The sequence below is a fragment of the Scedosporium apiospermum genome (assembly GCF_000732125.1).
Source record: "Scedosporium apiospermum strain IHEM 14462 chromosome Unknown SEQ_SAPIO_0165, whole genome shotgun sequence".
NCBI classification, from domain to species: domain Eukaryota; kingdom Fungi; phylum Ascomycota; class Sordariomycetes; order Microascales; family Microascaceae; genus Scedosporium; species Scedosporium apiospermum.
The window spans coordinates 67784-86555 of NW_015971866.1; the positions used below are offsets into that span (position 1 = coordinate 67784).

Below are 18772 nucleotides of genomic sequence, written 5' to 3' on the forward strand. Positions count from 1 at the left end.
GGTGGCTGGCAAAGGAATAGCTAACAATAGTAGCACGGATCTGAGTGACCGCGGATTGATACGAGAAGGCGAGAGAAAAGGCGTAGGAAGTCAAGGATGGGGGGTGGCTTCGTGTATCAGATTCTTTCGATCTTTCGGAGGCGCGGAGTGGCTGAAATTGTAAAGCTCGTTGACGTATGCGATTCTGACTTTGCTGCTATTCCGGGAGCCGTATCAATGCGACGAAGTCGATAAATAGAAACTCGGCGTATTCGAATTCGCAAGGATTACTCGCTTCGGGCTACATTGAGAGGGCAGAGGGCGAAGGTGCACGCACCTGAGGCAATAATAGATGTGAGCATCATGACATCTCTGGAAGCAAAGGCGGAGATGCGATGCGTCTTCGACAAGAGGTCCGGATTACTAAGGCCCTTGAAGAGCTAGACCCCGGTAATTGCTTAATTCCCATCGTTGAGGAATATAGTGCTGTACTGAGTCTTGTATGTTGTTGTTTTTCACACTGTCTCTCCCATCGCACCTGCATCCCGCATCGGCATCGTCATCAAGGCAAGACGAGAACAAGCGCAATGCAGCAGCGTAGCTTAACTCTCGGAATCAATTCGCCACCTGCTATTATTACAAGCCCTCTGCTATCGTATCGTGCCCTGCAACCGCCACTACTTGCGTGCTAGTACCACGCCTGCTATAATACCCCATGTCTGCTAAGGAACCTTATGCAAGGCACCCGGTATTTGTATGCACCACATCCGTCATCTCGCCGTCCTTGCCGGACCGAGACCAAGAAGAAGAGAACAATAATCAACTTCGGCTTAGCCATTTCGAGGCATGAACACACAAGCCATGTGGACGACTCAGGTAAACGAAGCACAAGCGAGGGGCTGCATTGCACATGCTATCATAAGGCCACAGTCGGAGTTGCAGCGGCACCGTCAGACTTAGATGGGAGAGCTCTCCTCGGTCTGTGTGGCGCATTGGCGTCTCGACGTTTCATCATCCAAAGTCCCCTTCATCGAGCCAGAAGCCGAAGATAATTCGGTATTATTATTAGGCAGAGATGAATGATCTTGACGCCGTCTGTTAAGATGCGACCAAGATGTTTTCGAATCGAACAGGAACACTTCGATCCACACCACACCACGGCAGCCTGTCGATGCCGGCTCGCTCAGCTCTTGGCTTGAGCCCTGCTCGTGGAGCTAGAAACCATTGCTTTGTTCCTTTTTTGCCCTTTTCCGCCACCGCCGCCCGGCCCTTGCTCCTTTGCAATCGAGTGATTTGTCAATGCGTGTGCAACAAACCCACCAGGGGATCTCCCAAACATTCATGCGCAATCCCTTTCACTCGCCCTATGAGTCGACGTCACACGTTCGATACGTCGGCACTGGCTCATGGGCCTGCCGAACACCACTCCAATGGAATGGTAAGATGGAACAATTGAAGGAGGGGGTGCGGATGGCCAGATGGCCAGACGGGTGGGAAATGTGACCAGTTTAGAGGCCGTGGTTGCTTTCTATTCGCGTCATTCTGCGTCTGGGCTTTTGATCGTGGGGGCCAAGCCAGCCTTGGGCTTGGGATTGCCGCTTTCATTGAGCACTTGCGGCTTTCATTCTCCATCTCTTGCCTCCTTGCTCTAGAGAATCTGGGGTAGTCGAGGTTCTACAGCCGAGGCCGTCTGGCCTCTTTTTTTTTTGGTTGTTCCCTCTCTTCCCATCCCTGTTTTCTCAGACCCTCCCTCCATGACCCTCCTGCTCTTCCAGTGCTGTGAGTCTGACTCTTTCATGCACTCATCGTCCCACGTGCCGCCCTCATGATCTTCCCTCGGACCTCAGAATGAGCACGCAAAGCTCAATTGCTCACCCACACACAGAATCTCTCCATGACATCACCTCGGGACGATGTGATCTGACTCCTCGCATCTTGTTCCGCCCTCTTTAGATCTGTGCGGCCAGATGTAGGCAGCTACCTCTCCCGTCGCCATCATCGTCTCCCAATCCCGTTGAAAGTTGGCCCGTGAAGCACACAACCCCGAAACAGCCGATTCGGGTATTTCAATCTACTCTCCATTACAAGCCGCGCTCGCCTACCCGACTTAGAAAGACACCTTGATTGTATTGTATAGTATTGATCTCTTCCTTCTATGCACACCCCGCTGCACGCTCCGCAGCCACGCACCCGCACAACACGAGGTCTGTAGTTAATGCTCCCCTAGGCAAGTGTTCCCTAGCTTGGGGAAAGCATTGCATGTGGCAAACTGCACTTGCCTGTTCCTATCTTTCCAATCTTCTCGGTCTATTACTGTCCCCGTCTTAATCTCTGTCGTATACCTCCCCCAAGCTGCCTCCGCACGCCCTCCCCTCAGCGCGGATCCCATCAATCCTCAGCTCCGACCCCAATTCCTGCTATTTGGAGTAGCCACCGAGGATTACCTTGCGCCTTGCTCTCACCTTGCCACGGCCCGCAGCCGGTATTACAACGCCTCGTCCTAGTAAACATCATACTTTGAATATATATCATATCGGGCCTCCTTCTTTTTACCCTTACGTCTCCGCCTGCATCTATACCGCACTGCATCTGCGTGATATTGATAGAGAGAGAGCGCGCCAACTTGTTCGACCTCGTTTCAGAGTTTCCTCCACTTTATCTTCCGCCTCAATAACTCCCCGTAATAAACAGCCTAATTATATTATAGGACACCGACCCGGGAGAAACAAGCAGACGAGCCAGAACACGGAGAGACGCTGCGTCTGCCAACACATGCCCTTCTCCCAAAAGGGAAGAGGACCGATTTCAATTGAGTAGTGAAGGAGGGAAGAGAAAGGCAGCAAAAAAAGAACAAGAAGAAAAAAAAGAGAAAAAAATCTGTCGAGCTAATCCTTTTGGAGGGGTCTCCTCATAACACCGATCCGCATTGAAAGCTCTGTCCTTCGAAGATCATCTCCTTGCCCATTCCCCTCAGATCTGACCTGATCATCTGTCTTCCTTGCTTGGGTCTTCACGCTCTCTCTCTCTCCCCACAAGAACTCCACAACCATATCGTCATCAATCGTGCATCGCATCGACCGACGCGCAGGTACCAAGCTTTCGGGCTCGCCCGTCGAGAGCGGTAAGGACAAGCACGAAAAGAAAACAGGGACCTGCAGACTGCATGCGCTCCACCTGCCGATAAGCAGGAAGCAAGGTATTCCCTTCCGTTGCAAACTTTATATATACGAGGTCCTCACAAGCTACCCCGTCTCGCCTCTGATGCAATCGTAAACAACACAAAGCCTTCCATTGATACACACAAGCAATCGATAACTGATACCCCGAAATCATCGAATTTCTTTTTGAACCATGACGAAAGTACAACACACGTGGCTCGTCTCTCGATAACATGCCGTCAACATGAAAGCAAGTCGAGACATCATCACCGCCGTGGGGCTTACTGTCCTGTATGAGCCAGAGGATCCAAACGCTGCCGTCGCCGAGTAAGTCCTTTCCTATTCACTTCTTTTTTTCTGTTTCTTGTTTGCTTGGTATTCAAGTTGTTCGTACCGTCGCCGCTTACAAGCTCGGAATGCAATGCCAGGGCTGTTAAGAAGCTGCCTCAAACTAACACGATCATAGTGTAGTATTCGTCGCCGGCATTGGTGGCCACCCCGTCAAGACATGGCTCTACACACCGCCCACCGAAGTTCCCAAATTACCTCCAGCTTCCAAACTTCCCCGGAGAGCACGCTCCTTCCGATCAAAAGACGCCAAGGTCCTCACAAAGCTTAACCCGGCCCTGTCCAAGTCCTCCTCCCACCTCCGCCTTCTCTCCCAAGACAGCATCCAGACACAGACCGAACAGGAACAACAGCAGCAGCAGGCCTCCTCAGCGGAGCCGGCGCCGGAAATCTATTGGCCGTTAGATCTGCTGCCTCACTCGTGCCCGTCGACGCGTATTCTCACCTGGGGGTGCAGTACGGTGGCGCCCAATGGGCGGCTGCAGGCGAATCAGAATGATATTTTTGCGCATGCCGAGGATTTGTTGCAGGAGCTTACATTGTTGCGCAATGAGACGAATACGGTGACGAGACCGGTCATTTTTGTTACCCACTCGCTTGGTGGTGTAATTGTGAAAGAGGTACGTCGAGAAGACGCGTCGTCAAAGTCTTGTTCCGGAAACATCCATCACACAACACACACTCTCTCGACTAACACAACACTCTTTAGGTCCTCCGCCGCTCCGAAGCCGATTTTGAAACTCATGCGCGTGACCTCCTCCCTTCCACCTCAGCCGTCATCTTCCTCGCCTGTCCCCACCGCGCCAGCGAGCACGCCAAGCTCACCGACGCCGTGCGGTCCATGGCCAGCGTGTGTCTGGATATCCCTGCCGGCGACCACGCGCTGCAGTATCTCACGGGTACGAGCGGGTTCGAGATCGATCTGGGGCGGGAAGCATTTGCGCGCATGTGGAATGATTATAACTTTAGGGTTAAGACCTTTCAGGAGAATTTGCCGGTGGATGAGAAGAAGAGGCAGTCTGCCGCTGATTTTGTGAGTAAATTTCATGCCCCCCCGAGGACCACGAATTTTTATACGTGAAAAGAAAGGGTGGGAATAAAGCTGACTTGTGTTTTTCCTTTAGGAGGTGAGGAGAGCGTCGAGCGCCATTGGCGATCCGAGGGAGAGTGCCGAAACTTTCCAGGCCACCCACCTTGACATTTGCAAGTTCCGATCATCGCAGGATCAAAATTACAAGATATTGCTTTCTTCGCTGTCCTCCTTTATATTAAACGAAACCCACAAACGCCGCGAGTTAAACTCGAAAGAAAAGGGTACGTTTCCAGCCCGGGCATTTCCGTGACACTTGCAGAATTCCCAGCTAACAATCAATAGAATGCCTACGAGCTCTCCTTCCTCCCGGCTCGGCCTTCCGAGACACGCAACCCACCGCCTCCTACCCTGGAACCTGCCTCTGGCTCTACGACATCCCCGAGTTCCAAGCCTGGCACCACCGCCAAAGCGGCTACAAGAACAAGCTCCTCTGGATCAAGGGGAAGCCCGGCTCGGGGAAGACGATCCTGCTCAAGTCCCTCCGGAACCGCGTGGACAAGCAGTGGACCTCGGCCGGCAGCAGCGTCATCTGGAGCGTGGCTGAGGGCCGCGACCTTGACACGGTGTTCTACCTACCTAGTCAGAACAGGCGGTATGGACCTAACCCAGCGGGGGTGTATCGCAGTTTATTGGGCCAGCTCTTTCCCCAGGATTTGAAGTTGCGCAAAGCCATGTTGGCGCTATATGAGCGCAACGAAAAGTCCGGCGCGGAAACGCCCATCAGCGACGCCCAGATCGTATCCTTCTTCCTAGACGATTACATCGACCAAGTCATCGAAACACCAACGAAACGAACCTTTATCTTCGTCGACGTAGCCGACGACTGCGGCCCCGCATATCTCCAAGACCTTCTAGGCCACCTCGCTCAAATGGCGCGTAACTCCGACTTTAGCATCTGCATCGCCTCCAATCACTACGCAAGCGTCCAGCACCACGACACCATCGAGGTTGTCATGCGCGAGCACAACACGGACGACATCCTCCGGTACATAAGCCTCAACCTCATCGCCGAGTGGGAGGACCGGAACATCACAGTGCATCGGATCGCTGATAAAGCCAACGGCGTGTTTCTGTGGGCAGAGATTGTCGTCAATATTCTCAACGCCGCTATTGAGGAGGGCGCTATGCAGGAGCTTATAGACGATACCATTGCTGAGCTCCCCGCCGAGATCGACGGGCTGTACGAGTGGATCCTGAGCACGCTTTCTCCTGAGGAGAAAGATGACGCACTCTGCTTGATGCAATGGGTCATCCTCGCCTCCGAGCCCTTACGACTAAACGACCTTCGCGTAGCCGTGCGCCTCACGCGGCCCTGGAACCCGCAGAAATCGTCCCCCCTCGCTGCGTTGCAGGTCCACCAACCTCCCACATCGATCCGGCACATCCGCCGCCCGGGGAGCGCCACCTTCGAATCACCCTACCAATTCCACCGCTTCATGCGCTCCCGCTCCGTCGGACTCCTCGAACTCAAACCCGACACCCGCGACGGCGTCACGCACGAACCGCTCGGTCTGCAACGCGTACAAGTCATCCACGACTCCGTACGGAGCTTCTTCCTTTCGGGCAGGGGATACGCCTGTCTCGCGGGTGAAAAAGCCGCATCGACCGCGACATTTCCCGACGCCGCGCATTACGTCCTGCTGAGAGCTTGTCTGGATTACCTCAACATGTCGGATTTCGAATCTCTTGGCAATGGGCCGCTGTCACCGCAGACACCGCCGACGCCATACGAGGCCGAGAGTAAATTCTGGCGCAGGAACGTGACGGATCAACGGAACCTCGTCATGTCGTCTTACCCGTTCCTGCAATACGCCGTCGACAACCTTCTCTACCACCTTCTCTCCCCCTTACCCTTCCGCTACTTCTTCCCACAGATGGCTCTCCTCAGACTCCTGTCCTCCAACCGCTCCCGTCTCTGGCGGAGATGGACGTCCCTCCTCGGGGCGACGACGCCCTCTACCATCCTCTCCGCGTCTAAATCGGCTGAAGATCTCCTTACGCCTTTATACCCCGCCCGCTTCGCCCTCGAACGTGTCCTCCGCACCCTCTCCCGCCTGTCTTCGCCCCCCTCCCCCACAGCAGAGGCACCTACGTCTCCTTCCTCAGTCCTAGCGAGCAGTAGCAGCGCCATGGGCCTTTCGTCCCCGCGGTCCCCTTTGTCACCAATCACGCCCAGATCCGCGAGCGAAGTCACGACGCTGTGGAGTGCTGCGAGGGGCGGCGCGAGCACGGGAACGGGAACGGGGTTCGGGAGTTTGAGGACGCCGCTTACGCCGCTGAGTCCCGGGGGGGATTTTTTGAATTTGGGGGTTTTGTGGGAGGGGGAGGATGGGAAGAGTCATGAGCAGGGGTATGTTTTTCGGGAGGTGAGCGCTTAGGTGGTTTTCTTTCTTGTTTTTTTTTTTTTTTCTTGCTTTCTTTCCTTTGTCATGTCTTTTTTCTTATGTCGGCTATGGATCGTGCGGAGTATAAAAGAGGGATGGAAGCGCATGGAGGTCAGATGTGTAACGAAAGGGACAAGGAGGTTATCGAAGGCGTATATTAGATGGCCAGCCTTTTTTTTTCCCTCTGTTATTTCTTTCCTTGCTTGTTCTGTTGATGAAAAGAAAAGAGTCTGGTTCGTTTCAAAGTTTCTTGTGGTCGGATCATTCACCCTTATTCTATTCTGCTCTGTTGTTATTACTGCCGGTTTCACTGTTTTGTTTTGGGGAGATTCTTATTTGTACATCACATTTCAACTTCAACTCAAGTCCTTCCTTGATGCCTTACGAAGCAGGAGGCAGTGTCATAGAATAGTTAGGGAGACGCGAATATATCGTTGCTAAGTAGATACCTCAATATGTTATATATTTGAATCCCCTCTCTGGCGTGAAAACCGAATGCAGAATGAACACGCTGAAAGGGCATGTAAGACTGGACAGGAAGCTGGGGGAGAAAAATGAGATTAGGATATAATAGACATCTCGAAAACGCCAATTGCTATGCAAACTCATTACAGCAAGCACTTCGTAAACCATTTCCCCTCATGTAGACTTTCCACCCATGTATATCCGATTCTAACACCAAAGCAAAGAAAGAAGAATGCAACCCACCTTTGCCCAAAGCCTAAAGACAACCGCCGCCCCCTACTACACATCCCAAGCGCTCCCGCCGTCTCAACCTCTTCACCCTAGCCCACTACGGCCGCAAGTCATGCACCTTGAAGGCGAGCTTAGCTACCTCGCAGACGTGTCCTGCCGGCCGCAGTGCGCCGGTGTAGATGTTATCTATGTGGTGTTGGTGGAAGGTTTCGGTCTTGCTACAGTTGAGTATGTAGGGTAGACCGGGTGGGTTGGTCAGTCGGAAGATGCCATACCTATTAGCAAAGGCGATGTTAGTTTATAAGAAGACCACGGAAGAAGAAGAAGGGGAATATTAGGGGTAAACAACGTACGATGGTTCATGCCTTGGAGAACAGACAATGGCAATACTCTCCGGCATCATGACCTGGTACCCGGCCTGTGTGTGCAAATCTCTCGAGCTCATGAAGCACGACTGTGTAGGATGCGTGTGGATCCAGCCGATGACGAGAAGATCTTCAGAAATACAATAGTCCAGCATCGCCGTCTCGTTTATCGTCTCACACGTGTCGGGAGTTGACTTTTGCTCGGGGATCAGGAGACAGGTAATGAACAGAGCATTATTTACCGGTGTGCCACACAGGATTCCGCACGTCTCCAGGCCCTTGGCGGTGTTCGGGGCGGCGATTTTGAGGAACGACGAGCGCAGCTGGTCCGGGAGAAAGACGTAGCGGACGGGGTCGCCGTTCTCTAGATATGCCGCCGGACGGAACGAGACGCGTTTTGACGATGGTGGATCTTCGGGCGGACGTAGGTCGTGGGGGGCGTATTTGGCGGGTGGCATGGGCGGTGGTTCCTCTCGGCTGGCATAGGGACGTCTCTCGTAAGAATCAGAACCTCGATAAGGATCGGATTCTCGAATTTGAGGTTCCTTTCGAGGCCTTGGGGGAAGGCTGTTGTTGCTATAGTGAGAATACTCGGGTTCCAAGTCTGGGGTCCTAGTTTGTGGGGGTGGGGGCGGGCGAGGAGGCGGATAGTCGTAGTGATCCGTCCTCTCGCTGCTCCTCCTGTAAGGGTCCGGTTTGGGCGGCGTAGGCCGAGGTAGGAATGGGTTGTCGTCACGGTAAGCTTCTTTGGGTGGCCGTTGCGGTCGTGGGCTCGACGGCAGATGGGTCGTAGGCGGCTCGGCGATGTAGTTGACAGGCCTCGACCGAGACGTGGTAGGGTAATACGGCTGGGCATGGCTAGAAGGACGAGACGGAATCTCCGGCTCGGGCTCGTATGACCGGCGTTTGCTCGTCATAGAATCTAGCGTCCGCCTAGTCGCTTCAAGGCCAGCTCTCCAGTCGTCATCGGGATCTTGGTGATAGTCGTCTCGATAATTATCTCGGTAACCTTCATGCGGTTCGTAGCCTGGTCTAGATACTGGGCGAGCGGGTCGCACGTCTCGTCGGTAATCGCCATCGCGGTCGTAGTAATGGTCATCCACAGCATCAGGCTCTACCCAGTATTCCTTGCGCGATTGGGCTGGTCCTTTTTCGAAATTGGCAGGCCGGCTCACTCGCCTCGAGCCGTTGCGTCTGCGCAGCTCATCCCGAGCAAGGTCGACGGCATAGTCCACATTATCAGTTACTTCGACGATGCGGGGTGCGCTTCGAACAGGAGCTGGTCTCAAACTCTGCCTCTCGGCAGCGGACTCCCTGCGAGCAGCCGAAGCTACCATGCGCTGATAATCATCGTACTCTTCCTTGATTATAGGCTTGATCTGCTCAAGTTCCTGTACGACGTTGTCGAGGTCGTCCAACAGTGGCCTGTAAAGGCGGCGGCTTTCGGGGTCTTTGAATTCGGGGTGGATTCGAAGATGGTTCATAACCAGGGAAGATTCGCGGTAGAGCATGAGGTAGGCCCGGGCGTAGTCGCCATCGCGCAGAGCAAAGGATGCCTAGACGGGGGAGAGGTAAGGTTAGCAAAGAGGCATGTGAAGTCGCTACAGACGTAGCTAAGAGATCGAAAAAGAAAGGAAAGACAAAAAAAAAAAAAAAAAAGAGAGAAACTGGCAGCTTACCTCCTGGCGCAGAGTCTTGCATGACTGGATCCAGTATTTGAAGGGAATGTTGGTATTGAAGTAGAAGTCTTCAGCGCGATCGGTGATTTCCTTGATACTGCGGGGAGCATCAAAGCCGCCACGACCGCCGCGGCCAGGGGATGTCGGCATGAAGCTCATCGCGTTTGCAGCGCTCTGCTGGCTGCTATGTGGAGGTAGAGGATATGACCCGCGACGTTCGAGAGGAGTTGATCAGGTTGATTGTAGGGCGAGGCTCCGGATCGGCAATGGCAGGGCTAAGAGAGGAGGGGTGTGGCGGGCTGTGTGGGTGTCTGCGTCATGGTGCTGGTACAGCAGAGGTGCAACTGGTGGGGTGAAATGCAAGGCAGGTTTGGGGTGACAAACAAAGAAACGAGGGGCGGGAGCAAGACAGGTGACGATGGCTGAGGGGAGGACAGAGGGGTTTTGCCTCTAGATCCTTAGATAGATTGGCTTGTCAAGTACGTAGACTGCGAGGGAGAATAGGATCAAATGGGGAAGGCTGCGAGGAAATGGAAACGATTGTCGTGACTTCCTGTCCTTCGGTTCGGACGGGGAAGCTGCGGCGGTTTCAGTGGGTGATGTCTGCCCCTCACTACAAAGAAGAGAAACTAGAGTCTGTAAACTGGTGCCTGGCAGCTGGCGCGACGTGCTGAGGCGAACTGCATGGTGGGGTTACGCGGACGATGTACCCTGGGGCAAGATATACTCGAGACCCCGCCGTTCTCGAGTGGGAAATCAGGTACTGGGTAATATCAATCGACTTTACCTCTAGCTTCACAGATTTCAGGCACCCGCGAAAAGAAGGTTTGACTTGGCCAACCTTTGATGGGAACATTCATGTGGTTCAGGGTAGGAGCTCGACATCGATTGGAGGTCGATGGGTCTGGGGACAACAGGGTCCTTGTGAACTTGGCTGGTCAGCATCGTCCATCTGCCGAGATCTTTTCAACCCCCTCGGACAGTGGTTCCCCCAAACTGAGCAGGTTGATTTCGTCTGTTTGGTGAGTCCTGGTTGCGATTACAAAGATCAATATCAACTGCCACGTTGCTTTTTAAAAGCAGCCACTTTTAGTACACCCGCAATGAAAGTAAACGTTTTCTCTCCCCGCAAAAGTTGATCCCGAAGACGTCCAAGCTCTGCTCCCCTTCCGGTTCTGCAAGGTTAAGCAGTCTTCTATTGTGTGCGGGTCTTACTTCGTACTGAGCGAGCGCGTGTCAGGTTTGTGCGAGATTCCCACGCAGCGTCGACTGCGTGACCCGTTTGTTCGACACATCGTGTCCACCCGTTTGCTTTGCCGTTGAGGGGCAGTGGAAATCGAAAGAAGAAGAAGAGAGAGCCTGGCCTTTTGGGTCTTTACTTCACTCTCACATCCAGGCAAACTTTTTAAGAGGCGATCAGGAGAGGCACTAGTGGAGGATGGACTCGAATTGCCTAGGATTCAGCAATTCACGGAAGGATAGTCAGTCCTCGGGGCTTGGCGACCTCCTCCACATGTATGTCGGTCAGGCAGCCTGAAGAACCAACTCCGGCCGTGCCATTACGCCCTCTTTCAGGGAAATTCACTCCTTTCTGTTGGCTCTACTCTCCTGGCCCTAGGCAACCCGAATCTCCTCCGAGGCCGAAGGGAAAATGAATCGTGTTCATCACTTGATCCACCGGTGCCAAGACGGGGGCGCCAAGCCTTCGAATCGCAAAAGAAATCCACAGGACTCTCAGCGCTATTTAGTAAGAGTGCCAACGCATCGCCAACGCCTCAATGCTTCGTCCTCAGCAGTGTTAGAATTCCCTCCCTCACAAAGCCATTTCCGGTCCGGTCGCGACTCGGCGCCGAAATGGCTCGTCTTGGTGGGGCAAGTAATGGGGCAGTTCCGAAAACGGAGCCAATAGAAATGGCGGAGATTACCCCCGCCAAGGACAATGTTGAACATGCCAAGACCTCACGGATTCTGTGCCAAGGCACGTGACCCTTGACCAAGATGGAAGAATGTGAGGAAGGTGTGGTGTGAAGAAGGGTGAAGCGGAAGCTCATGCTTCATGACGAAAAAATGTTCGATCAACCTTCAAGTTTACTCGATATAAGCCTGCAAGACATAAACTGTACAATTTGATGGGATTAAACAAGAACAATGATTTGCCCAGTCCGAGATAGGCTATTCTCGATCTGACTCTCAGCACCGACTCTGGTTGAATGCCTGCACCTGGCAAAGGTCCGCATTGGACCGCCAAGCCCAGCCTGTGTGCGTCTCTGATTTCTGCCCAGTCGCTGGCCGACTTTTGGCTGGCTTTCCTTGCCCGGACACTGAGACTGGGCCAAAAAAACAGCACAGTTCACCATACAGTGGTGCCAATATGGCGAGATGAGCCCTCCAAAATCGACCGTTTTCAGCCCGCTCATCGGCCCAGGATCCTACCAAATGAGCGACGCATGAGACGGCACTGGAACACTTGACACGACTTGCGTGGACTTTTGGACATTCTGAACCAGGCAGGCGAAGGCAAAAAGAGTTGATCCCGTGCTCCATTGCTCTCCTCCGCTCGGTCTCCTCTTTTCGCTACGAGCTTCACCCCCTTTTCCCCTTCCGGAGTATTTCGTCATTATTTTCCATTCTGATTTTTTTTTTCTCTGGTAGAGGATACGCGGGACGATATGCTTGATGTGCTGGTCCGCTTCCCGCTCCCGCTTTCTCCGAGTTTGTAGCTTAAACTTGCTGGCATAAGAGCAGGGAAGAGGTTTTTTATCGGAAGATATCGGGCAACGACGAAGGGGCGGCAGGGGGGCTTCGTAAAAAGAAAAGGCAGCAAAGAACGGAAGCTGACCTGTGCGTCCCGACGAGATATTGATTTCTTCTTTCGTTGAGATGTGAGATACAACTGTGTACGAAGTAATCTACGTGGGAAAGGGCACGGCTCGGTTCGTTCCCTCTTTTTTTGCTCCCTCTCGCAAACTCGCATTATCAAGCTTATACGCATCGAGACGAGCGCGAAAAAGATATGGCGCCAGCACTAAATGACGTTAATACCTCTCCACCTCTTCCCAACGGCAGATCTGCCCAGTCGACGCCTTTTCGCTGCAGCCAGCTCCATCAAGCTGGTCCGTCGAAGCTTGACCAATTCCGAAGCTCCTTTTTTGGCTCCCCCATCTTTCTTAGTGCAACCATCCGCTGTACTATGACGAGCCTGGTCGAAGACTAAACCATGTTAGCCTGTATTCTCAGGGATCTAGCATATAATCCGACCGACGTATACATATTCCTTACAAAGTGCTCGTAGCCGGCTCCTGGTTTCCGATGCTAGCAAGGAGCAGGCATGGGAATAAGACGAGTCCGCGGCAGGAGGCTGAATCCTTTTTCCTCTTGGCCACCAGCACATCGTCAAGAAAATGGCTCTCGGATGAGGGGAAAGAAGAAAGTGAAGGCAAAACAGTAAACCAGTAGAGTCGGTAATAGAGGAGGGCAGCAAATCGCCATCCAGTTCGCCGCTTCGCCCCCCTCCCACTCTTCTCCCAGGCTATCTTGATCCTTCGTCGAAAGGGGCGGACCATCCCGTCCGCGGAATATCGGCACTGTGCATCCCATCCTCATTAAAAACGTTCAACAAGTGAAGTCGTAACACCAGCGAGAGGCTTACACGGCTATACCTTGCCTTACCATTCATTCCCCCCTTCCCACCCAACCCACCGCAGCTTTTTTTCCTTTTCTCTTGGCATTCGCCATCCCCTTTTTGGACCTTATTGCACTTTTCGTACCTCGTAAGCCCCGACTCCTTATCTTTAACACAGGTGGATCCGGACGTGGGCGGTCAAATGTGGATTCGTCGTTTGTAAATGGTCCCATCGTAGCATCGGAGAACCGGTCGTTTTTTTAAATTGAGGCGCAGGTGCCCAATGCTGGGATTATGGGATTATACGTACATGCTACTCGTGCTACGACTTGTAATAGGACGAGGATGTCTGGCTGAATCCGGAGATGAGACGAGGGCGTGGGTGAGCTTGGAAAAAAAAAGTACTACCTAATAGCTCCGGCGCGGAGCCAAGAAAGTAAAGTGTGTGTGTGTGTTTGAGGTGTCCTCGTCTTTTTCTGGGAAACTATATCTAGCCAAGGATTCCTCCCCTTCTCTTGTCTTGGAAATCTTCCCGTGATGTCAGTTCGTCTTTTATAGATCTTGCAAATCTTTAAGTCGTGTTAGCCTCGCATCTGCTAAACCAACACCATCCTTGCTTTACACAAGCATTCACTCATCGTCACGATATCTCAACAAGTCCAAGCAATCGTATATTAGAGCATCCGCAACCATGGTCATCAACGCAGACGGAAAAGCCATACCTACCAGGAGCCTGGCCACAGCTCCCAAGAAAGCAACCACCATCTCGGAGAAGACATCGGGTATGTCCATCACCACTACTATATCTTCTATACACATATATATTCTAACCATATCTCAGCCGCCATCGCCGCCATGACGACCTACTTCAACGTCAACCCCGGCCACCAAGTCTCCATCCCCACCAACATCTCCCTCTACTCCATCACCCAAACCTGCTACACAATCACCCACCGCACCTTCGCCCTCCCCGAAGACCCCTCCTCCGAGCCCCTCTCCGACCTAACATCCCCCTCCCACGTCATCGACGCCATCTTCGACACCGACGCCAAGCTCTTCTTCCAAGACGCGCCCCTCCTCGCCTACCTCACCCCGGACCTCAAGTCCTCTCTCCTCGCCCAGGCCATCACGGGACTCGTCATCTTCTTCCGCCGCCTGTCTGACGCCCTCAGTTACGAGGAGCTGCCCTTCATCACGCCTTACCTCTTCGCCAAGGAGCTTGAGTCCTTTAGGCACAGCGAGGAGAGGATCGCTGCTTTGGCTGCTGTTGAGGCTAGCGATTTGTTCGCGGGGTGCAGGGGCCGCGGGCAGATTGCTACTTTGGTTTCGAGGGTTGTGGAGAGGGCTGATGATGAGAGTGAGCTGTCCGATATGATTGAGGATGCTCATGTCCATGAGGATTCGGTGGGGATGTTGGGTTGGGCTGTTGAGAGGCCGCGGAACATGGGGCTTCCGTGGGGGTTCTCCATCTTGCCTGTTAACTAAAGAGGAGGGGTGGAGATCTTGCATTTAACGGCCTATACATGTTTTGGATATTCGGGAATTTCTTGCTAGTTTCTTTGGGATCCGGTTTTGGATTTGGTATTTTTTTTTTTTTTTCTTGTTTGATTTTTTTCCTGTTATTCTTCATCTCATGGCGCTGTCACGATACCCCTTGCTTTTGGATTACTTGATTATAAAAACTTCAGTGGGACAATGGAAAGGGGGAAGGTTGATATCAAGACGGAAACAAAGCGCCAATGAGATACGAACCGCAAACGAAAGCATATACACATACGCGTCTTCTTCCGAGATCCTGCGCGTCGATGCCGAAAGGGAAAATCCAGGGCGTAGGGTGTCGGGGGAAGGGAAGGGAATCGAGCATCGAATCACCACTTATAATTAGAATACAAACACAATTCGCCGCTCACATTTTGCCGACATGGTACATCCCGTGAAGTTGAGGTATATATGAAGGGAGACATCTAAGAATGAGATCCAATGGGGGGAATCGAAAATGAGGTATTTGTGTGTGATTTTTTCGTGTCGTCGTCTATGTCGCTACCTCTTTGCCCTTTCCACCGGGGGCACCACCCTGCGCCGCTTGTTGCGCTGCCGCCTGGACTTGAATCAGTTCTGCCCTCTTAGACTCGATCTTCTTCTGGATATCCTTGATGTTGTCTTCCACCCGGTCACTACAACATCCGTTAGTTGGCCAGGTCGAATGCCATGCAGAAAAGGCGGAAGGGGGAAGGGGGAAAGAGTAGCCAAGCCCGTACATTTCCTTTCCAATAAACTCCAACCGTCCCTTCACCGTGCCCTCAGCCTCAAACTTCTCCTGCTTCAGTAACACAGGACCAACGAGCTTGTAAATAGTCTCGCCTTCCTTCAGCCTATCAAACTCCTAGAAGAAAGCGCGGGAAACCCAAAAGCGCGATCGTTAGCCGTCCTGCTCTTCCCTCGAAACAAACAGAGTGAGAAAATTTTTCATCTCTCCACATCCATGCGCCTGGATCGTCCCGAGTTGTGAGGTGTCCAGCGCAAGGCCGTTCTCCGTCTGTCCACTTCACCTTACCTTCTTAACCGATTCATTCTCCTGCCTTTGGCTCTCGAGCTTTTGCCTGGACTGAACCGCCGCGTCGAGATCTACTTAACAGGTCAGCACATAAACCACAGAAATGCAAATATCCTATCCCATCTCCTAGAACAAGATCATCGCGGGTATCTTGCCCCTATCGCGTGATGCCTAAGATAGCGCGCGGGGGAGAGAAGGGGCAAAGGTGGGGGGAGAAACCCATTTCTCACCTTGCTGAAGCTTGGTGTATTCGTCTGACAGCTGCTGGAGATGCGCTTGTAATTCATCCATCTTGTCTTAATATGGTTCAAAGTAGCCCTTCTCTAACGGAGTTGAGGGACTTTTGATCGTGCTGCTCGAGTTGTGTTGTTGACGCCAAGTTCTGCGGTGGTCGTTGATTTTGGGTTTGAATTTCCGAGATGAATTTCTTGGAGGGGTAACATGAGGTACAAGATACACGGAATTAAAGCACCTCGTCACACAGAACAAATTGTATAGAGTACAAAGGGCCGATTCTTCACATCTGCTCAAACGACGAGAAACAATGTCGAAGCGAAAACAACATCGAGACATCTTGAGCTTTTCTAGCACTTCATATCAGGCTCTAGAAAACATGAGCAATTGCTCATCGACGAATCTTGAAAATCTAACCACCAGAAAAAGGGCTTAGCTAACTAGAACAAGGGATGCCAACAGATAAAATGCCGTCTCTACTTCTTAAAAGCTCTCAAAACGCCATCAACTGCCCTCAACTTCATCTCGCAGTTTGCTTGTTTTGCCCTCACGTTTTTGTATCTTTCCTAGATACAAAATGCCTCAAAAAGATGTATATATGTACTCCAACACTCCTGTGCTCAAGAGCCAGAAAAAAAATTGGACCAGGCCCTGACATTCCCTCCAACTTCAACAAGAAGAAAAGAAAAAGAAATAAAAGAAGGCATTCCTGCTCGCCATGCTCATGTTTCGTGTTCCCAGATGCTGTGTGCCTCCCTTATCATAAGCCCTTCCAGCATTAAAATCACTGACTTGTATCACTCCAAAAAAAAAACCAACAACAGCCATTCCAATTGCAGTGCCTGTCTTATGAGCCATCAGTGCCTGCCGACTTTGTCCAGTCGACATACTTTTGCAACGAATCTGGGGTTGATGTGGGGTGGGATTGCTTGAGAGCCTTGACAACATCACGGAACTCTACAAGGGGCATGGCAAGCTGCTCGTCCTGGATATCCAGGTAGTTCATCTCCATGGCCTGGGGGTCCCCAGGCGAGCAGGGGGCGTACTTTTCGACCCCATCAATGTTGACCTAGATAAAGCATGGCAAGTTAAACTCATGTTTCCTCAATTTGTCTGGCGAAACGGGGTGCAATGTTTTCTCTAGAAAAGGAGGAAAGAAGAAAACCAACCTTCTTGAAATGCGTCGCATGCGTAATCTTCCTCACAGGATACATCAAACTCTGATGCACAACATTCGTAATATCACTCCCAGAATACCCCTCTGACATCGCCGCCAGCGCATTAAAATCCTGTGGCGTTAACGTTGACGGCGTATCCCCCACCGCCAGCTGGAACAGCCTCACCCTCCCCGCGGGGCCCGGGAGACCGATGTGCACGATGCGCTGGAATCGCCGCCTCATGGCCAGGTCGAGACCCCAGGGGAGGTTCGTCGCACCGAGCACCAGGATGCCCTGGTTGTCGTTGTCGACGCCGTCGATTTGCACGAGGAATTCGGTCTTGATGCGGCGGGAGGCTTCGGATTCGCCGCCTTCGCCGCGGGCGCTGCAGAGGGCGTCGATTTCGTCGATGAAGATGACGGAGGGTTTGGCTTCGCGGGCCATGGCGAATAGTTGTCGAATAAGCCTGGAGAGAGAAGGAGAAGACGTTAGCGACGGTTGTCCAGGCATAATCAAGAAAAAGATGAATCTATGGGCGTAGAAACCCAACTTACTTTTCTGACTCTCCCATCCACTTCGATACAAGATCCGAACTCTTGACGTTGAAGAAAGCACCGCCCGTCTCCGTCGCGACCGCCTTGGCAAGATAACTCTTACCCGTACCAGGAGGTCCATACAGCAGGATGCCCCTCCAGGGCTGCCTCTTCCCTGTAAACATGGAAGGATACTTAATCGGCAGCACCACAGCCTCCTGCAACGTCTCCTTGGCCTCCTCCAACCCCGCGACATCACTCCACCTAACGTTCGGCTTCTCCGTAACCACGATGCTCTGCAGCGCATTCCTCAACTTTTCCGTATCCTCGTCCAACCCGCCCGTGGCCTTTTCCTTTTTAGCATTCGCACCTCCGCCGTTACCACCACCACCACCGCCTCCTGCTTTCCCGTTGCCGTTCGTCTTGGCCTCGGATTCGGCGAGGTACACCTTTAGCTTCTCGGCGCGGTCCATGTACTCGGCGGCCTTTTGCCGTATCATCTCCTTGGACTTGGCGTTCTTCTCCCATTTGGCGGCGAGGATGAAGAGCTCGATCGAGTTGGTGTAGAGTTGGAAGGCTTTGGCGTATTCTTGGGCGTTGTCGGCGTCGATGGCTTTTTTAACCGTCGAGATGGCTCGGCCGAGGAAGTCTGTGATGCCCGACATGGTTGTGGGATCGATCGATCGGACGCTGTGTGGGTGTGTCGTGTGCGTGAACGTAGAAAAGACGTGGGGAGAAGGGAGACGAAGGTAAAGAAAGAAAGAAGAGGTCGGCTATCGGTCGCCCGCTTGCCTCGTCTCCGTTTGTTCGCTGCAAGAACAACTTTGGTCGTCTCCGAAAGCAGACCTTTTCTCGCACTAGGTGTAGGGACTTCGCCACTAGAACAGCAGGCAGCCGCAAGTCCTAGAGTTAACGCTTGGATTTCTAAAGCGCAAAGCGAGTGCGATCCAAATGAGGTCGCCAAAGAAGG

The 18772-nt window shown here is 52.6% G+C and overlaps 5 protein-coding genes across 5 annotated transcripts; 2 read left to right on the forward strand and 3 right to left on the reverse strand.

Annotated features, from left to right (window-relative positions):
• Nucleotides 1-3381: 3381 nt before the first annotated feature.
• Nucleotides 3382-6956, forward strand: SAPIO_CDS10192 (uncharacterized protein; the record flags this gene model as incomplete). The annotated part of the gene is made up of 5 exons (XM_016783828.1): nucleotides 3382-3464; nucleotides 3604-4105; nucleotides 4195-4518; nucleotides 4610-4799; nucleotides 4861-6956. 5 exons carry the CDS (start codon nucleotides 3382-3384, stop codon nucleotides 6954-6956), a joined length of 3195 nt encoding a protein of 1064 aa, XP_016638679.1.
• Nucleotides 6957-7755: 799 nt separating this feature from the next.
• SAPIO_CDS10193 (uncharacterized protein) lies at nucleotides 7756-9861 on the reverse strand (the record flags this gene model as incomplete). Its single annotated transcript, XM_016783829.1, has 3 exons — nucleotides 7756-7933; nucleotides 8012-9579; nucleotides 9703-9861. 3 exons carry the CDS (start codon nucleotides 9859-9861, stop codon nucleotides 7756-7758), a joined length of 1905 nt encoding a protein of 634 aa, XP_016638680.1.
• A 4154-nt stretch (nucleotides 9862-14015) lies between these two features.
• SAPIO_CDS10194 (uncharacterized protein) lies at nucleotides 14016-14809 on the forward strand (the record flags this gene model as incomplete). Its single annotated transcript, XM_016783830.1, has 2 exons — nucleotides 14016-14106; nucleotides 14166-14809. 2 exons carry the CDS (start codon nucleotides 14016-14018, stop codon nucleotides 14807-14809), a joined length of 735 nt encoding a protein of 244 aa, XP_016638681.1.
• Nucleotides 14810-15356: 547 nt separating this feature from the next.
• On the reverse strand, nucleotides 15357-16169 carry SAPIO_CDS10195 (uncharacterized protein; the record flags this gene model as incomplete). The annotated part of the gene is made up of 4 exons (XM_016783831.1): nucleotides 15357-15498; nucleotides 15583-15707; nucleotides 15879-15949; nucleotides 16109-16169. The coding sequence occupies 4 exons, from the start codon at nucleotides 16167-16169 to the stop codon at nucleotides 15357-15359; spliced, it is 399 nt and encodes a 132-aa protein (XP_016638682.1).
• Nucleotides 16170-16959: 790 nt separating this feature from the next.
• SAPIO_CDS10196 (Vacuolar protein sorting-associated protein 4) lies at nucleotides 16960-18467 on the reverse strand (the record flags this gene model as incomplete). The annotated part of the gene is made up of 3 exons (XM_016783832.1): nucleotides 16960-17181; nucleotides 17282-17735; nucleotides 17824-18467. 3 exons carry the CDS (start codon nucleotides 18465-18467, stop codon nucleotides 16960-16962), a joined length of 1320 nt encoding a protein of 439 aa, XP_016638683.1.
• Nucleotides 18468-18772: the final 305 nt, after the last annotated feature.